The sequence below is a fragment of the Diplotaxodon limnothrissa genome, linkage group LG17 (genome assembly GCF_057381915.1).
Source record: "Diplotaxodon limnothrissa isolate DT_005_m linkage group LG17, D_limnothrissa_male_GT1.1, whole genome shotgun sequence".
In the NCBI taxonomy this organism is placed as follows: domain Eukaryota; kingdom Metazoa; phylum Chordata; class Actinopteri; order Cichliformes; family Cichlidae; genus Diplotaxodon; species Diplotaxodon limnothrissa.
This window is the reverse complement of record NC_140612.1, coordinates 41,243,958-41,260,876: the sequence shown is the minus strand read 5'-3', so window position 1 is coordinate 41,260,876 and position 16,919 is coordinate 41,243,958. Positions and strand designations below refer to the sequence as shown.

Below are 16,919 nucleotides of genomic sequence, written 5' to 3'. Positions count from 1 at the left end.
GTGTTGTCAGTCCATGTGGGAGTTCAGGGTGGTTTTGGCTTTGAGTCTGATGCACCTGTAGCGCCTACCTGAGGGAAGCAGGTTGAACAGGTCAAAACCAACCATTCAGCCTGAAACCCAAAGCAATGCTGGACAAAGCAGAACGTGGATGACAACAGTTTTTACGGTTTGTGTGTTTAAAATGAGAGACCACGAGGATACGAAGATTCCGTGTTTTATCCTCACTGTGTTTACTTTGTCAGGAGTGTGACTCCCTCACCTCAAACTGCCTCTCACCCCACATTTACTCTGCAGCTATCTGGTCACTCTTGTAGCCAGCTATGTCTTCTTTGTGAAAACAGCCGTGGAAAAAATACGAGTTACTTTTCCACGCCTCAAGAGGGCCACGCAATTAGGTTTGAGTTTAATTAAGCACAAGTCAGGGAGGTTACAGCATGTCTTTTCCTTTCCAAACAAAGAAAGCTCTTTCAGACCTGCGTCTGCACATTCCTGTATAAGACACTCAGTGTGAGCTTCACTGGGATAATTAGTCCAAACAGTAAAAACCTCACTTCTGTATTCCACATATCTCCGTGGGGTGTTGACTCTGCCACAGAAGAGACGTAACCTAAACAAGTTTCCATTTGCATGCATGTGGTTAAATATTAACAGCATTAAATTCAGCTTTACACTGCAGGCCACACATTAATTAGTGGAGTCTTAGTGGTCCATAAACAAACATGTAACATGTATAGAAAAAATTTCTTTTATCTTTTTTATCTCCAGAGGAAAATGTGTGGATTTAAAAAAGTCAAACCCTTGATGCTGCATCAGTTTTATCATTTTATAACTTGAATAGAATTTTTGCTAAAGCATTTGTTCTTATTTATGTTTTTCAAGTTGTTATTTTTGTAGTTTATCTCGAATTAATTTCATTCTTGCTGCTGTAACATGTGAAATTCCCCAGTGTGGGATTAATAAATCCTGTCTGTCTTTAATGGGCCCTCTATGGAAAAAAAGGGAGATAAAAGGGAGAGTTGGATGGTCTTACTGGCAAAGCAAAGGTTTACTGGCATACAATTTAAAAAAGACTGTGGTAAGGACACCCCTCACTGTTGTCCTGTACTCCCACTCTCCCAGCTTTAATTACAGGGACAGACTCTGTCCCATCTCCACAGTAGACAGCAGTACTACTGATCAGTCATCCAGCGAGAGGGGAAGCATCTCCCAGTAATCACAAAATTGATTTTTCTTTAACCTGGAAAAAGAGAAAACAAGGAAGAAATCCCTCCAATTTTTCTGCAGAGCATGCAGCCAGCATGGAGAAGTCCTCCAATCACCCACCAAGATCCAGAATGACGGCCAGGAAGGAGAGGGACAGGGGAGCCTCAGAGGCTCCAAGGAGGAATCCTCAGAGGAAGCCGAAGGTGGAGCAGCTCTCTGAAGCATCATCGGTGAGGAAAGAGAAGCTGGGGACGCATGTGGGGAAGATGGAGCAAGAGACAGAAGTGAAGTTGAAATCAACGGTGGTGGATATAGACAGTGTGAGAGATAATGAAGTCAAGGATGAGAATGTGGGGCTCCTGGAAGCAGCAGAGCAGGATGACAGTGAGTCAAAGTGTTTTTATTTTTTAAATATATGTTTTTCATATCTGCAAGTGTGATGAGACGTCTTCATGAAAGACTGCTGATCTTTTCAGGTCTGAAGCATAAGAAGCTGGGAGTCTGTGAGTGGCTGCTGATGGTCTTTGTCTTGGCTCTGGTTCTCCTCTTCTTCCCTCTTTCCATCTGGTTCTGCGTCAAAGTACGGACTAAACCTCTGATCCTACAAAGATCTGACATGTCTTTAGAAGATAGGCTGACCGCTTTGTGTTGAATATCAAACTGACACTTGAGCAACCACATGTTGATTCACAGGTAGTGAGGGAACACGAAAGAGCTGTGATCTTCAGACTGGGTCACCTACTGCGTGGAAAACCCAGAGGACCAGGTCGGCCCAGATTTCATTCTTATTTTTATTTATACTTTATTTTTATCTATTTATGGAAAGATCAACATGCAAGGAGTGGAGGTAGTAAGGGAGTGAATTTAAATACCTGGGCTTTACCATTCAAAGCAACGGGCAGTGCACAAGAGAAATGGAGACGAGAGAGCGGACGGTGGATAGGTGGTGATAAGTTTAATGGTTGGAAGACCGCAGTGAGACGATGGCGCTGACAAGACGACAAGAGGTGGAGCTGAGGATGCTAAGATTTTCATTAGGAGCTACCAGGAAGGATAAGATTAGAAATGTGTGCTTCCAGACAGCAGCCTGTGTGAGGGTCGATAACGTATTATGAATCGCAGCTCATGAGAAGCCTCACTACTGTGACACCCACTGTCCCCTGTGTCTTTCTTCCTCTTCAGGCCTTTTTTTCCACCTCCCACTTCTCGACGTGTGTCACAAAGTTGACATCCGACTGAAGATGTTGAAGGTTCCTCCTCACGTGGTACAGAAATAGACACGCACTGCATCACATATTTAAATATTCCCGTTTGGAATTGCGACGTGTGTGTTCTCATATGTTTGTACGCAGGTGGTGACAAAGGACTTGGTGAGGCCGGAGCTGAGCGCGGTGTGTTATTACCAGATAGAGAACGTGGCACTGTGCAGCTCAGCTGTATCCAGTCTGACCGCAGTGCTGCAGAGTCTGGTCCAGGCTGCAGTCAGAGACGTTCTGGCCCAGCAAACATTCAGCCACGTCCTGCTGCACAGGCGGAAGATCGGGGAGCAGATACAAGCAACGGTCGACTCCTTCGCTTGTCGCTGGGGCGTCAGGGTGGAGAGGGCAGACATGTAAGACCAACATCATTTCTCCTTCCTCTGTAATTCATCTTTTTTTAAATGCGCCTCCTTCACTGCAGATGTTCATTAACTGGAAGTCAAGGCTGAGCCAAAGCAAAGCAGCTTTAGCTTTATTTTGGCAGAATCTAAAGAAATACTAACTTGCACAATGAAAACGCATCACTTGTTGGAAGAGCACGGCTGACCAGGCTGGGTTGCGCTTGTGTTGTCAGAGACGAGCTCAGTTTTCCTGCGGAGCTGCAGCAGAGCCTGGCTGCCGCTGCCGAGGCCAAGAGACAGCAGCAGATCAAAGTAAGTGCTCACATCGGTTTCTGTAAAACAGCAACTTTGAACCTGTGTGCTCCAAACTTCTGTCTCTACTCTCCACAACATTAGCGATGAAAACATCCACGAGCCGTTCTCTTCTACAGGTGAAGGCAGCAGAAAGTGAGATGGCTGCCTGGGATGGATTTCGGGCTTCCCTCCGTCACCTTCAACCTGCCTTGGTCCTGCCTTTCCCTCCGAGCCTCAACTCCGACGTGTCACCCCTACCTCCCCCTCCTCCCCCGTGCGTGGAGGGGGACGGCGGGATGTCACCTGAGGAGCCAGACACAGACTCGCCAATGATGTGAAGCTTTATTCATGTTAAACTCAGGTGAACTCTTGCTGCATTTAAACTGGTGATTTCCATGTGTAGAAAAGAAAGAGGCAAACACAGCATAAAGGAACATAGCTTTTAGTCCTCAAATGTGTTCTTTAATGTCTTAACTGCAAATAATCAAACTGTAAAATGTGCAATCAAATCCGAGTTCAGTCAGTACAACAAAGGAGTGTTACTTCATGCAACAGGAAACACACAAATCTTTATTTTCAGAAGGATGCAGAAATAAATGTGCCTTCATCCACACTTGAAACACATATCATAGGATTAAACTAAGCCACAGGAAGCCTCTAAATGATATCATGCTCAAGTGCTATTTGTCTTCTTCATGTAGTCCAGGGGTGTCCAATTCGGGGCCTCGAGGGCCGGTGTCCTGCAGGTTTTAGATCTCAACCTGGGTCGACACACCTGAATCACAGGATGAGTTTATTAGCAGGCCTCTGGAGAACTTCAAGACATGTTGAGGAGGTCATTTAGACATTTAAATCAGCTGTGTTGCATCAAGGACCAATCTAAAACCTGCAGGACTCCGGCCCTCGAGGCCTGGAGTTGGACACCCCGATCATCAGCCTGGGAATAAACACTCAAAAACTGGGTACCATCGATGGTCAGTGATGTTTTTATGTGTCTGTTAAACTTCCCTCCTGTTCACATGTAAACCAAAAAAGTATTTAACACTGGTTAAAATAAATAAGCAGAGACGTCCGATGGTCCGATCAGCATTTCTTGGTCCTTCTGCCGCTGCTCGTTGGTTTGACTGCGGTTGCCGTTTTCTTCGGAGGAGTTGGTGTTGTTTCTGGCTGCGGTGAAGGCGGCGGTGTTTTGTTTTTTTCTGAAACATAAACCAGTAAAGACATGAACCACCTCGATGCGTATGTGCTGTGTCACTGTCTGGTTTTATCAGCTGGTTAATCTGCACCTTCAGTACTGTGGGGCTCCACACTGGGGCGACCCTGCAGTTGTCTCTCCAGGTCTTTAATCTTCTTCAGTGCTTCCTGCAGAGCCTCCTCGGCTTTGAGGGCTCGCTTCTCCGCAATCTGCACTCGCACCTCAGAATCACTAAAGAGGGGCGGTAAGGGAAAGTAAGCCGATGGATGGATGCATGTGTAGACTGATGGATGGATGTTTTATAGTTTATAGCAATAGTTTAAAGTAGTGCTTTCAAAAAATTGTGTAAAAAGATACAGTATTGGGCAGAGGTCTTGAGGCACCCCTCATTTCGTTAAATTTTTCTTCCAAGGAGCCAGATTTTTATAATTATTATTATAATTGTGTTTAACCAGATACTTTATACTTCAACAGGGCCTGAACTCTCACGGGGAAGCTTTCTTTTCATTTCTGAGCAGTTCAGGAATAGTTGTGTGGGATTCCTGGACTTTTACAGAGTATCGTGTGCATTTATATGAAAACAGCAGAGAGAGGTTACAATGAAGAAGACTAATTCCTGAAAATAAAGACTATTTTCAGGAATATCCATGAAACACAATTCATCCAAACATTATTTAGAAAATGAACTCACTGCAGTTCTTGCTGCAGTAATCCTACTGTGGTCAGATCCTTGAAAGCGTTCTGGTTATCGTCTGTCACCGGAGACACGACCAGCTCGCCCGTCTGACAGACACAGAGGTGGTTACAGGTACAGACACACGGGCTGTTCAGCTCAATGCAAACTGACAACAACATAAAAATGTATACTTCAATTGTCTGACCCTGTCTAGCTGGACACTGCACGCTCCAAGCTTCCTCTGTGCAACGTTTCCATCATAATTGATCAGATTCAGCACAGCGCTCTCACAAACAGTTTGCTCCCCCTACAGGACAAAAACAACATTTTTAGTCATCCTGCTTAACACGATTCTATTATAACCTCCTAGGACCTGCGTCCACATGTGTGGGCATCACATTTTGGGTTATTTAGACCAAAATACTCAATTTTGCTCTACATGGGCCTGATATCCACTTACGAGGACGTTATACTGCTACTGTTCTATCAAAGTTTTAAATGAATATCCTCATATGTGGCTCTGATTTTTCTTTAAAAAAAAAAAAGGTTAAAAAAAAAATCTGGTAATTCTTTGTTTTTACATTCATCGGGCCCCAATCAGCCCAAATATCAAAGAGAAATTAAAAATCCATGTCGTGGAAGAGTTCAGGTCTTAGGAGGTTAAAGGTTCGTAAAACTCCTTAAATTCCACAAGTGTCAATTTAATTCACTCATTTTGTGTCACACAAAGCTCCATAATCTTGCTATTAACGCTCCAGTTGACAAAACTCTTATGTTTCGTGTCTTTCAGCAGCCAAGAAATTTTCTTTGTCTGAAATGTCTTTTTGTCAGCAAATAAGAATGAATGCTTAACCCCGAACCCTGACACCAAAACCACATTTTGAGTCTGAAAAATGCTTTCAAACTCGTGGGGACCGCGGTTTTGTCCCCATAAGGGGAGACAGACACACACACACACACACACACACACACACACACACACACGTCATGTCTGACATCAGCAGGTTAAACCAGGAGGAGGGTTTTTATGTAGGAATGCTTCCTTTTGTTTGTGTCAGGATGCAAAGGGATTTGTTGCATATTGTTTCTTACATGGAGCCGTTTAGTTGTGTAAATGTGTTAATGTCAGTCATTTGTGTTGAGCTCCAGTTGGTGGTGCTGGCTAAACTAACTGAAGGTAAACTGGCAGCTCGGTCAGTCTCTGCTTGATGCAGGTGAGGGAGGAGAGGTGAGCTGTGTCACTGACTCCATGTGGGTTTTGAGTTTTGTTAAATAAGTTAATCTAAGGTGAGTTTTGTTAAGTTTCACATATGATGGAGGTCACAGTAAATAAATTGCTCATCTCCTCCAAAACGTCTGTGGAGTCAGCTCACTTACCACCTTCCTTGATGCTCCAGTCAGACTACTTCACAGATCCCAAAAAATCTAGCAAACGTGTGCGAGCTCTATTGGAGTTGAATCCTCACCACAGCCTCCGCACCGTCTGCTGGACAGTCCAAGACGCCACTGCTGGAAACAGGTGCAGGCGGCGTGACGGGCAGCTCCACGGGAGCGCCTTTAACACCTGTGAGCAGTATCCTGCAGGTCTCCACCCAATCACCACACTCCCTCTGAGGACACCAATCACAGTTGACATTGCAAAACTATTACTGACCCCACCCCAATGTTACAAGTGATAGTGTATGTGTGCCAGAGGTGTGTTTACCTGCAGCTTTTTGAACTCGTTCATCTCATTCTGAGCCTGAGCTGACAGCGTGTTCAGGTGCTCCTCCAGGACCAGGCTGCACGAACTAAACAACATTTTCAGATGAGTTTGACAACCTGTTTCCTTCCTCGCTCGCTGTTTAAATGTAAAGTTACTCCAACGTTTAAAAGTACGTAACCTGCTCGAGTCGGTTCGTGTGTTGTTATTTTACTGTTAAAGAGATTTATTTTATCACACAGTTACTGTAAAATATTTACAACAGCTTCTGGTACCTCGTGATGTAGCTGGACAAGCGATCCAGCTTCTCAGCCAGCATCTGGGCATCCTCATCCAGAGTTTCCTGTGAAATTTCTGGAATGTACCGGTGGGGTTCTTCTTCTTGGTTTTCCTCCTCGCTGTGGTTGGGAACCACAAGGAGTAAGAGCTCTAACATCCACCGAGTCTGAGCCACGTGAGCAGATCTGATCTGGTAGCAAAGAAAACATCCAGACTCAAAGAAGCCAAAACTCAGATCGTCTCCTAAAAACAGCCGCTGTGCCTGAGCACCGTATTCATGGGGCTCACGTGTTAGTTCCAATTTAACACAAATACACTCAAAAGACAGCAGAATATGTAAATATGGTGTTACTGAGCATGCCCGGTACTCACTTCTTCATGGAGCCTAAAGTTCTCCCCCTCAGTGAAGTCAGACAGGTTGGTTACAAACGCCTGGATTTTGTCAAACAGCTTTTCTGCCTCTGCGCTGTTTTAACAAACACGCACAAAGAAGCATTTCAGAACCGCCGTAAACGACTCCAAGTGTTTGAATTTCAGCATGAAAACAGATCAGGCTGAATTTTTCTACAAGTTCAATTTGTTTCCCTCTATCTGCCAAACTGCAAAACATCTGCAATAAATGAATAAAAAACAATGCTCATTTTAAAATTCTGTTAATTTGTCTAATTCACTTTGAGAAAATGGGGACTGTGTGTAAAACTGTAATTCTTAGAGCGTTGATGCAAAATCACATCTCGATTGCTTGAGTTAAAATCCAGCAAAAGTACAAAAACTGTCTTTCTCAAAGTTAGTTTGTGTTATGGACCCGCACTCACCAAGTATCCGGTTTATTGTTGTCCGTTTTGTTGGAGAAGTGCCGAAAAGCTTCGTCAGCCAAACTCTTCCAGTTGTGCAGCGCTCTCTCCAGCTCTAACCAATCAGAGACGGCCATCTTTTCGGGATCTTCAATCACCGCGGCAAGTTTGGATCCCCGGGACTCCATCAGACCGTGCAGTGACATCACATTTCCATGGAGCCCTGCAACGGCATTGTTCAGCGACGTGGTCTATCCATATTTCAAGAATGATTAAACCATTTTCTCACCATTTTCTCCATCCACTTGAACGTCCAGCTCTCTGAGGAGCTCACACAGCTCTTTGTCCAGTTCACTCTGGGCGTGCTGGCCTTCAGGAGGTCCCCCGTCAGCTGAAGGGTGTCTTCTAAAGAGCTGCAGGCTCATATTCAGCCATATTTCCTGGATATTACTGAGTTCACTAAGTGTCTGCTGGCAGTTCAGCTGTTTCTCGCCTTGGTAGTGTTCACACAGCAGTGCTAACATCTAGACAAAACAAATGTTTCCTGGTGTTTAATCATGTGCAGACGACTCTGGTTTGTTCATCTCCAATTAAAAAAGGAAGATTTTCTAAAACTATGACAAAGGTGAGACACACAAGCCTTACATTTGACCACTGCTGCAAATCGGCATGAATCTCTTCCACTGATGTTTTATCATATTTGGGTTCAGGAAGCCTTGAGAAAGGAGAAAACGTAGCGTTGGAGAATCACACAGTGACTGTAAGGTGTCAGTGAAAGTTCCAGGGGGCATTTTAACTGTCCTTACTTATTATTTGAGGAGCAGAAGGAAAGCCACTTGTTGATGCCTTGCTGGATGGCACTGATCTGTGCACAGTGGGCATGTTCAGTCTGCTTCAGCTGGGACATGAAAGCAGCCAGCTGCTTCCTCCAGTAGTCTGTGCTCTCCATGATAATGTTAATGCACTCTGTGTCCTGCAGCAGGAGGGTCGCTGTTACAGCCGGAGTCTAACTGAACCAGCAGGGCTATTTATAAAAATAAAGATTTGTACCTTAGATGTGAGAAACAGGATGCAGTGCTCTGCGGTCTTGAACCAGCTTTGCTCACTGATATGCAGCTGACTGACCAGATGCAGCTGCTTCACACTGATCACCTGACAAAAATAAAAAGCTTCATATTACTGCTGTTTCTGACTTTGTATCTTTGAGCAGAAATTTAATTTAAACACTTTAAATATTAGAGTCTGAGTGATAAACGACTTTTAGACCGACATTTGGAGATTTTACTTTCAGACACATGAAACATAAACAGATTTTCATTGCATTTGTTATGTGTAGTTATTTATGAGTCCTTGCTAAGATAATATGACAGCAAAGTTACAAAATCATCTTGAGTCTTGGAATATACGTTTACGTTCTACTCGACTTCTGTGATCAGCTGGTTGTTGTTTCCAAACCAGTGCTGCGAACAGGGGAGCTGCAAAATGCCCTCTGATGGATAAACTGTGCAACACCACCAATAACACTGTGTACAGCAGTTTCTCCCATCCATCCATCTTCTTCTGCTTATCCGAGGCCGGGTCATGGGGGCAACAGCCTAAGCAGAGAAGCCCAGACCTCCCTCTCCCCAGCCACCTCCTCCAGCTTGTTGGGGGAACACACAGGCGTTCTCGGCTGGCCTGGGCCTGCCCCGGGGCCTCCTCCCAGTGGGACATCCTAGGAACACCTCACCCAGGAGGCATCCTTGTCAGATGCCCGAACCACCTCAGCTGGTTCCTTTCGATGTTGAGGAACAGCGGCTCTACTCTGAGCCCCTCCTAGATGCTGAACTTCTCACCCTATCTCTAAGGGCGAGGCCATCCACCCTTTGGAGGAAGCTCAAAAGGGTGGATGTGTCACGGTTCTGGGTCAGTTTGACCCAGTATTTTGAGTTGTCATGTTTTTGCAGGTTTAGTTTAGTTCCATGTGTCATTTTCTGTCTGTCTCTCTGTGTCGAGTCTGCGTCTTTGTGTGATGGTTTCTTGTTCCTGTTTTATTGTGAAGGTCTGCGACTCGTGTGTGTGTGTTCAGTTTTACCTCTGTCTCGTCTGTGTGTATTTAAGTCGCGTCTTCTGTGTTTGTAGTTGCTGGTCCGTCTGTGTGTCCCCCATGTCTCACCCGTGTGTTCTCCCTGCTGTCTCCTCTGCTCGTTCTCATTCTTGTCCAGGTTTGTGCTCTGTAGTTTAGTTGTTTCCAGTCTAGTTTAGTTCGGGCTCCACTTGCTGTTTGTCCATATTTATTTCGTGTTCAATAAACCACCTTCACTTCTCCACTACTGCCTGCGATTGGATCCTCATTTATTATTTTCACACGGCTCTTCTCACCCGCCGTGACAGGATGGCTGAAGCATCTATTCATTACTTTTAAAAAAATCAATCAGGTTTTGTAAATCTATATATATAGATATAGATAGCTTGTGTGGTTGGGACATATTGGTTGATATACTGGTATAAGTATTACTATGGATGAAATGCTAAGGGGAAAGCTACATTGAGCATGTTGTGTCCTTTAATTCACTTCCTCTTTTGTTAGCCTTGGAGCTCCACAGAGAGCTGACCATAGAGTTGGTATAACAGTCATGTTTCTCACTCTAAAATGAAAGTAAGACCAGGTCAAATCAAAGACACCTCACACACCTTCAGGGCGAGGCAGAGGGTAAACTGGCTCCAGCAGTCTCTGTCTTCGGTCATGTGGATCAGCTGAGCTTCCAGGCGAGCTCTCTGAAGCTCATACAGCTGATGGTAAGCCTGGACCACACTGTAAAGAGCATAATTCACAACACAAAACTCGTTGACCATCCATCATCAGTAAAACAAGGCTCATAACTCAGGATTTAAATGCATCCAGTCGATGTAATGATCTCTGGACTAACTTTGAGTCGGTGCGAGTCTGTTTGAGTGCCTCGGCTAGCTGCCAGTGAGCGTGCTCCGCCTGGTGGGAAACAAAAGCATCGTGGTCCCGGATTTTAGAAAGTTCCCTATGAAGACAACGCAGACACACACGTAGCAATGAATACACGCACATTTTCATATCTGCACATCTGTAATCAGCACATTAACATCAAACGTCCGACATATATTATTTGTTCTGCAGCAGCACGTGGTAATATTACTCGTGATCACCCCCCAGTCTGATCGTACGTACACGCTAAGCTGATGAATGGATAACTTGATGTGGTGGATCTCCTCTGTGAGCCGACGATCCAGAGCCCGCTGGGCCACCACCTCGGTGTGCAAAGCCTTCAGGCGCCGCGGGATTCGATCCAGCAGCGACTGGTAGCGCTGTCTGAACAAACACACGGCTGCTGTGACACAGACCCTGCAGAGGTCATTACTGGACCAAGATTTCAGTTTTTACATTTAACTTGAATTATTAACAAAACGCCACTGCAGACTCATGTCTCATTCATATTTTGCTTTTAAGGCTCGTTATGCTTGTGGCCTTTCCTCTGATGTGTGTGCCGCTAACCTGAGTTTGGCAAGCAGCTGTCCTCTCTCGGCACAGCCCACGCTCACCTGCCTGATCAGTTCATGGAAGACAATGTTGTAGATATTTTGCTCAACCTTCACGAGCTCAAGCAGACCCTCCAGCTGGAAGACAAGTCATTGTGCGGCTTCTCACACTCTACACGATCGGATATTCCAAGCAGCACCACAAATTCTGACTTTTCTGTGTTTTATACTCAAATCTCTAAATCTATTACACTTATGATGGCAATGTTAACAAAAGATCAGTCGGCAGCAGGAGGACACAGAAAGATTTAGAACAGAGCAGACATCAGACACGACACCCGAGGTGAAGGTGGGCTGTAAATGTGCAGATTTGCAGCTGCAGGCTGAAGCAACTGAAATATCAATATTTTCCAGGATCGCCTGATATTTTCCGAGGTTTGGTCCATTTTTCCACGTAAAGGCTGCATGACTACATATGTTTCTCTGCCTGCCTACTTGTGAAAGCTCAGCCAGCTCCTCGCTCTGCTCATCCACTCCAGCCTTCTCCAGCATGTCATCCATCATCCCCATCAGCTGGACCGCTTCCAACCTCCCACTGGGCCTCCTGGACACGAAAACATACAGAAATGTGTAATATTACACATTTAAACGCTCCCTTAACCCTGGTCTTGCCAAGCACCGCCTACTTCATGGCACACAGCAGGACAACTTCTTCTACTACATCACTTAAGGTTAATTATGAATGAGAGGAATTCATATCTGTGAACTCACAGTGAAGGGAGGACCCGCAGCCTCTGCTCTTCATCCCTCAGCTGCACTGTGAATGCACTGTGGAAGAGACGCGTTAAAGTTGTGCTTTAAACACGATCACAGCATCAGACACACGGCGATAATCGACAGACAGACTGAACACAGTGAAGCTCACTCCTCGTAGAACTCGAGGCTCCGTAGTCCTTTATTTTTCACTATGTGAAATTCTTCCGGGATAAAACTGTCGGAGACGCACGAGTTCTGAAAGACAAAGCGGCCGCGATCATCACCTCGCGCCGTGCATGTGTGCACACGCTCACATGGACAGCAGCAAACAGGTATATGCACACACAGAGAAACAGGCGGCTCACCTGCGCGCCACCAACGACCTGCTTTTCACTAACTGGTGGGAGGAGTGTTGTCTTCTTTCTGGTTACCATGGCGTCACACAGGAAAGAAATATCCCTATAAGGACACCATCCATGAAGAAAGGAGTAAATATATGTGGATGAGAAACTGAGCACTAAATACTGACATAATAAAACATCATCAGCTCCACGTTTGTAGGAACCTGACTGACCTGCCAGCTCCTGTCAGGGATGTTGGCTGCTCCAGAAAGTGTTTGTATTTCTTGCGTCCGAGTGGATGATGCCAGACTGCATCAGGGCGTCTGATTCCATAGCTCTAGATACAAAGTCAGTCCAGGTTGTTTTATATCAGCTGTTGTGTGGTCATGTAGACGTAAAAGAGGGTTTGATGCTACCTCGCAGTGTCGGTCGTGTGCAGATTGCCCCGGTGTTCTCCTCTTGCACACAGTGGAGGTTAGACTGAGCAGAAGTTCGTGTGGGACGATCTGCCCTCTGACAGCGGGCTGCGTCTTGGTGCTCTCCACCGGGACCTGAAAATTCAGCTCTGCCACTGAGAAAGATCAAAACCCATCAGAACAGCTTAATAACTCAGACCTGATTTTAGGGGACATTAGGTTTCACTGTTAGATGTCTACGTGCATAATAAAGCTTCTGGATTTTCTTGCATCACGCACAAAGAACAAGGAGACATCAGCTTTCTTTGGCTTTGTCACAAGTTAGGAAAAAAAGTTTAAAACAACAAGTACTGTGCAGAAGTCTTTAGTGACCCCTAATTTCCTGATATTTTGCTGGAAGAATAAGTTCAGTTATTTACTGAAATGTGCAAAAATACATGGAATCACTGTCATGCTGAAAAACGAAGCTGTTGCCAATCAGATCCACACTGTGTCACACGGTGGATCAAACTCTGACAGCACTTTGTTGCATAGATAACTCCATCAGTGTCGACAAGACCAGCGTTTCAGCCAGTACACCATCACCACGAGCTCCACCATGTTTTACAGATGGATGTAGACACTGCTGTGCATCTCCCCTGACCTCCTCTGTACATACTGATGAAGGTTTGAATAAAAAGTTTCAAATCTGAATTCACAAAACTGTCATGTCCTGTGTGCTGCAGGCAGGAGGAACGAAGGAGCCAAAATGCAGACTCAAAGACAGCTTTATTGCAGAACGCTAGGAAAAGCAGGAAAACGCAGCGCTGGACAGAAGAAAGCAAAGGGCTTAAATACACAAGGAGTGACAAGGGAACAGGAAACACAGCTGGGACTAAGATGGGGTGCCTTCAAAGTAAGAGAAGCAAGTAAATCCGTTGGGCATCTTTCTTTGCCTTTAGACAACAATTCTGATGGCAAAAGAGCCAAACGGGACAGGCAAAAAAAGAAAGAAAAAAAAGTAAGAGAAGCAAAACAGAACATGGTGTACACAGACAGGAGACTACCAAAGTAAAACAGGAAGTAATGGGAACACACAAACACACACAGAGACATGACTGCAGAAAACAGGCAACTAGACAAACATGAAGACAATGCAGCAAATGCTGGGGAGGAAACACGCAGGGGTAAGACGAGACCAAACATGAACAGCACCAAATACTCAGACAAGCAAAACTAGAAGCACTAAATAAAGTTAGAAGTATAAGCAGACGAAACTAGGAAATAAAAGACACACAGAGAACACGATGAAATAAAGAAGAATAAAAGGACCAAAAACACAAAACACTCCTTTAGATCTTCTCCACTGATTTTCACTCCACTATTTTGGCCTCAGCCATTTGTTGACATCCACCCTTCCATCCATATTCCTCGTGTTCAATACAGACCTTCAAAAAGCTTGGAGAACTATCGCTCAATTCCACCTTAAATAATTACAAGAAAGTCTGGCTCTTTGGTAGCAAAATATAAAGAAGCAAGGAGTGACTGAAGCCTTTTGCACAGTACGCATCAACTACCTGTACTTTAATCCTGCACAGTGTGTGATCAAAGCCATTTATTTAATGTCGTCAGACAGAATTTGCAAAAAAACTAACAAGTTGAATTTTATGAAACTTGGTAATAAATGCATGGACGAGGGAAGGGCTCATTAAATGTTGTGCACATCTGCACTGTTATAGTTATACTGGGAGAGAAGAGCCTTTAGGGAACATAACTGGTCCTGAGTCTGTGTCCCAGTGTTTTGTGTTGAATTATAAATAGTCTTTGATTTCATTATTATTTATCATTTTCAGTGTCTTGGTTTCTGCGTCTGTGCTCTTCTTGTGCTCCATGTTCCCCGTGTCTCCCCAGTCAGTCAAGTCCGTGTCTTTGTGAGTGCGTCCTGCTTCCTGTTTTACTTTGACAGTCTCGTGTGCTGTGTTAGCTGCTGTGCTGTGTCTCATTCCCTCATTATCTCTCTGCGTATTTAAGCCCTTCGTCTTCCTCTGTTCGTTGCCGCATCGTCGGCGTGTCATCCGTGACATTTCCCATGTTCCGTGTGTCAGGTCTTTAGTTTCTTTGTACTTGTTTCCTCCCTGTGTAGCTTGTGTTAGTTTGTATTCCTGCGTTTTTGGGTCCTGTCTCTCTTCACTGCACAATAATGACACCAGTAATAAAATAAAATAAAGTAAAATATAAAGTATCACAAACCTTGGCACCCTTGTTAGTGTTGGTGTAACATGTTAGTCACACTAAAGTTTAAAAAAATAAAGCATGAATAAAAGTACTGACTTTTATTTATTATTGCAAAAGGTGGTGCAGGCCTGCAGACAGCTCCAAGACAAAGGGATTGTGTGCGACCAGAGATGGACAATAACACGTAATCCGATTACTTTTTCAAGCAACTAGTAAAGTAAGGGATTACTGTTGCAAAAAGTAATTAGATTACTGTTACTTTCCTGTAAGCACGCTGCGTTACTAAACCATGATGTCGTTTGTGAGCGTCTCATGACAGTGACATACGAGCGTGTGACGTTCGTGGCAGCGACAGACATGTGCAGATCAACAATGGATAATATGGCGTGCAGAGAGAGTACGACCATGCAGCGTTTAAAGCATGAAAGTAATCACATTACTTTAAGTTTGATTCTGTAAAAAGTGGCAAAAACATTAGCGTCTGCTGTGCACTCTGCGTGGGAAGAAAACTTCTTTCTACAGCGAAAAATGAAACTTGAAATCTGAGCGAGCAGCGAGCACGCTGCCACGGGAACGTGACATTCACAGAGAAACCCCGGATCCTCCCACTGACATGTGCTGTGGACAAACCTCCACCCGACAGGACTCAGTGCTGCTGAATCTGTGATTTGATTTATTTTTGCTGTGTTTTACTTGCATCTATTTGAAAGAGTGTAAACACAAAACATTATTTTATGTGTTGGAATATGCAGGAAATAGATTTAAATGTTAATGAAATTTCTTCGAGTCAAAGACTGTCGCGTATTATTTCATTTTGCTTTTAAAAAGAAGCTTTTTCATTTGATGCCGTTTTAGAAGATGGACCTGAAAGGTCTGCTTTATGACGTATTTGGGTTGTCTCATGTTTTTAATAGTAGCTAAGAGATAAAGTAACTAATTATTCTTGAAAATAAGTAATCAGTAAAGTAACTGGATTACTTTCTTGGAGAAGTAATTAGTAACTAATTACTATTTTGAAGTAACTTGACCAACACTGTGTGACTGATCCTACTGATGTTAAATGCAAAGCTCTGAATGTAGAAACACTAAGTTCATGCGATGCTTTCTTTAAGGCTCTAAACTGAAGCGTGCCTCGGAGGGTTTCGCTTTCTTGGCCCCGACCCACTCGAACAGACGTGGGCAGTAGCTACTGTCACGAGTGTGCCCGTTAGCGTCACCTGCGGTGTCCGGTGTCCGCTCCGGCCTCGACAAACTCGGCGCTGAACTGGCCCTCGTTGATGCGGACATCGTGGAGTCACGGCGGGGACGTTACTCTAACATCTCGGAGACGAGACACGGAAAAGCGAGCGGCCACTTGTGTCCGTTTAACACAGCTGTCTCCTTCGCTCCCCTCAGAGCTTCCCCAACTTCCTGTTTGCGTTGCCTTGGGAACGCGTTCATTGCGCTGGATGTGCGTTTGTAGTTTGAACATTAGAAGTGAAATAAACAGAAATACTTTTATTTATTTGGGGGTGTTTCTACGTTTATTGACGCCTCAGCATCAAAAATGTAAAGATTAAAAAAATATTTCCGAGTTTATTTTTGATTTTCTGTGTTTTAAGAACAGTTTGATTTATTGATCATTTGTCATGAGATAATCGCACCACGTATATAGCTCAACGCTCTATATTAAACTTTAAATAAATAAGTAAAATGTGAAGTCGTTGGCTCGTCATTTGATTCATTAATGGCTCCGAAACTGGTCTTAATTGAATAGAATATTTCTGTTGTGATATTCATTATTCATTGTGTTATTTATGAAAAGTTCTTTTTCTCTAATGAGACTGCCCTCCCATGTGGTGATCTGTCACTGCTCGGTGTGTGCAGCCCAGCCTGTGCCCCGGTGAACAGCACGCCGTCTTTGTTATTCCTGGGCTATGGGAGCTCTTGGTGGTGCTCCAGCCAGAGAAGTGTGCATCAA

The 16,919-nt window shown here is 44.4% G+C and overlaps 2 protein-coding genes across 2 annotated transcripts; one reads left to right on the top strand and one right to left on the bottom strand.

Moving 5' to 3' along the window:
- The first annotated feature begins 1,298 nt into the window (after positions 1–1,298).
- nphs2 (NPHS2 stomatin family member, podocin) lies at positions 1,299–3,435 on the top strand. Its single transcript, XM_085376414.1, has 7 exons — positions 1,299–1,587; positions 1,680–1,783; positions 1,897–1,969; positions 2,386–2,468; positions 2,556–2,815; positions 3,037–3,115; positions 3,235–3,435. The coding sequence occupies exons 1-7, from the start codon at positions 1,299–1,301 to the stop codon at positions 3,433–3,435; spliced, it is 1,089 nt and encodes a 362-aa protein (XP_085232540.1).
- Positions 3,436–4,180: 745 nt separating this feature from the next.
- Positions 4,181–16,246, bottom strand: axdnd1 (axonemal dynein light chain domain containing 1). Its single transcript, XM_085376305.1, has 24 exons — positions 16,177–16,246; positions 12,746–12,900; positions 12,563–12,666; positions 12,354–12,447; positions 12,158–12,243; positions 12,004–12,060; positions 11,728–11,836; positions 11,249–11,370; positions 10,925–11,065; positions 10,653–10,757; positions 10,417–10,537; positions 8,794–8,895; positions 8,550–8,716; positions 8,389–8,458; positions 8,033–8,267; positions 7,765–7,966; positions 7,322–7,415; positions 6,946–7,139; positions 6,674–6,758; positions 6,435–6,578; positions 5,174–5,275; positions 4,984–5,075; positions 4,384–4,523; positions 4,181–4,296 (listed from the first exon to the last, which is right to left on the bottom strand). The coding sequence occupies exons 1-24, from the start codon at positions 16,244–16,246 to the stop codon at positions 4,181–4,183; spliced, it is 2,907 nt and encodes a 968-aa protein (XP_085232431.1).
- Between the last annotated feature and the right edge of the window lie 673 nt (positions 16,247–16,919).

Coding starts and splice junctions, on each gene's coding strand:
- nphs2 (XM_085376414.1), top strand. CDS start 1,299: ATGGAGAAGTCCTCCAATCACCCACCAAGATCCAGAATGACGGCCAGG. Junction 1,784..1,896: donor CCATCTGGTTCTGCGTCAAA/GTACGGACTAAA, acceptor GTTGATTCACAG/GTAGTGAGGGAACACGAAAG. Junction 3,116..3,234: donor AGAGACAGCAGCAGATCAAA/GTAAGTGCTCAC, acceptor TCTCTTCTACAG/GTGAAGGCAGCAGAAAGTGA.
- axdnd1 (XM_085376305.1), bottom strand. CDS start 16,246: ATGTCCGCATCAACGAGGGCCAGTTCAGCGCCGAGTTTGTCGAGGCCG. Junction 8,268..8,388: donor ATTTGCAGCAGTGGTCAAAT/GTAAGGCTTGTG, acceptor TGTTTTGTCTAG/ATGTTAGCACTGCTGTGTGA. Junction 5,276..6,434: donor CAGACGGTGCGGAGGCTGTG/GTGAGGATTCAA, acceptor TTTGTCCTGTAG/GGGGAGCAAACTGTTTGTGA.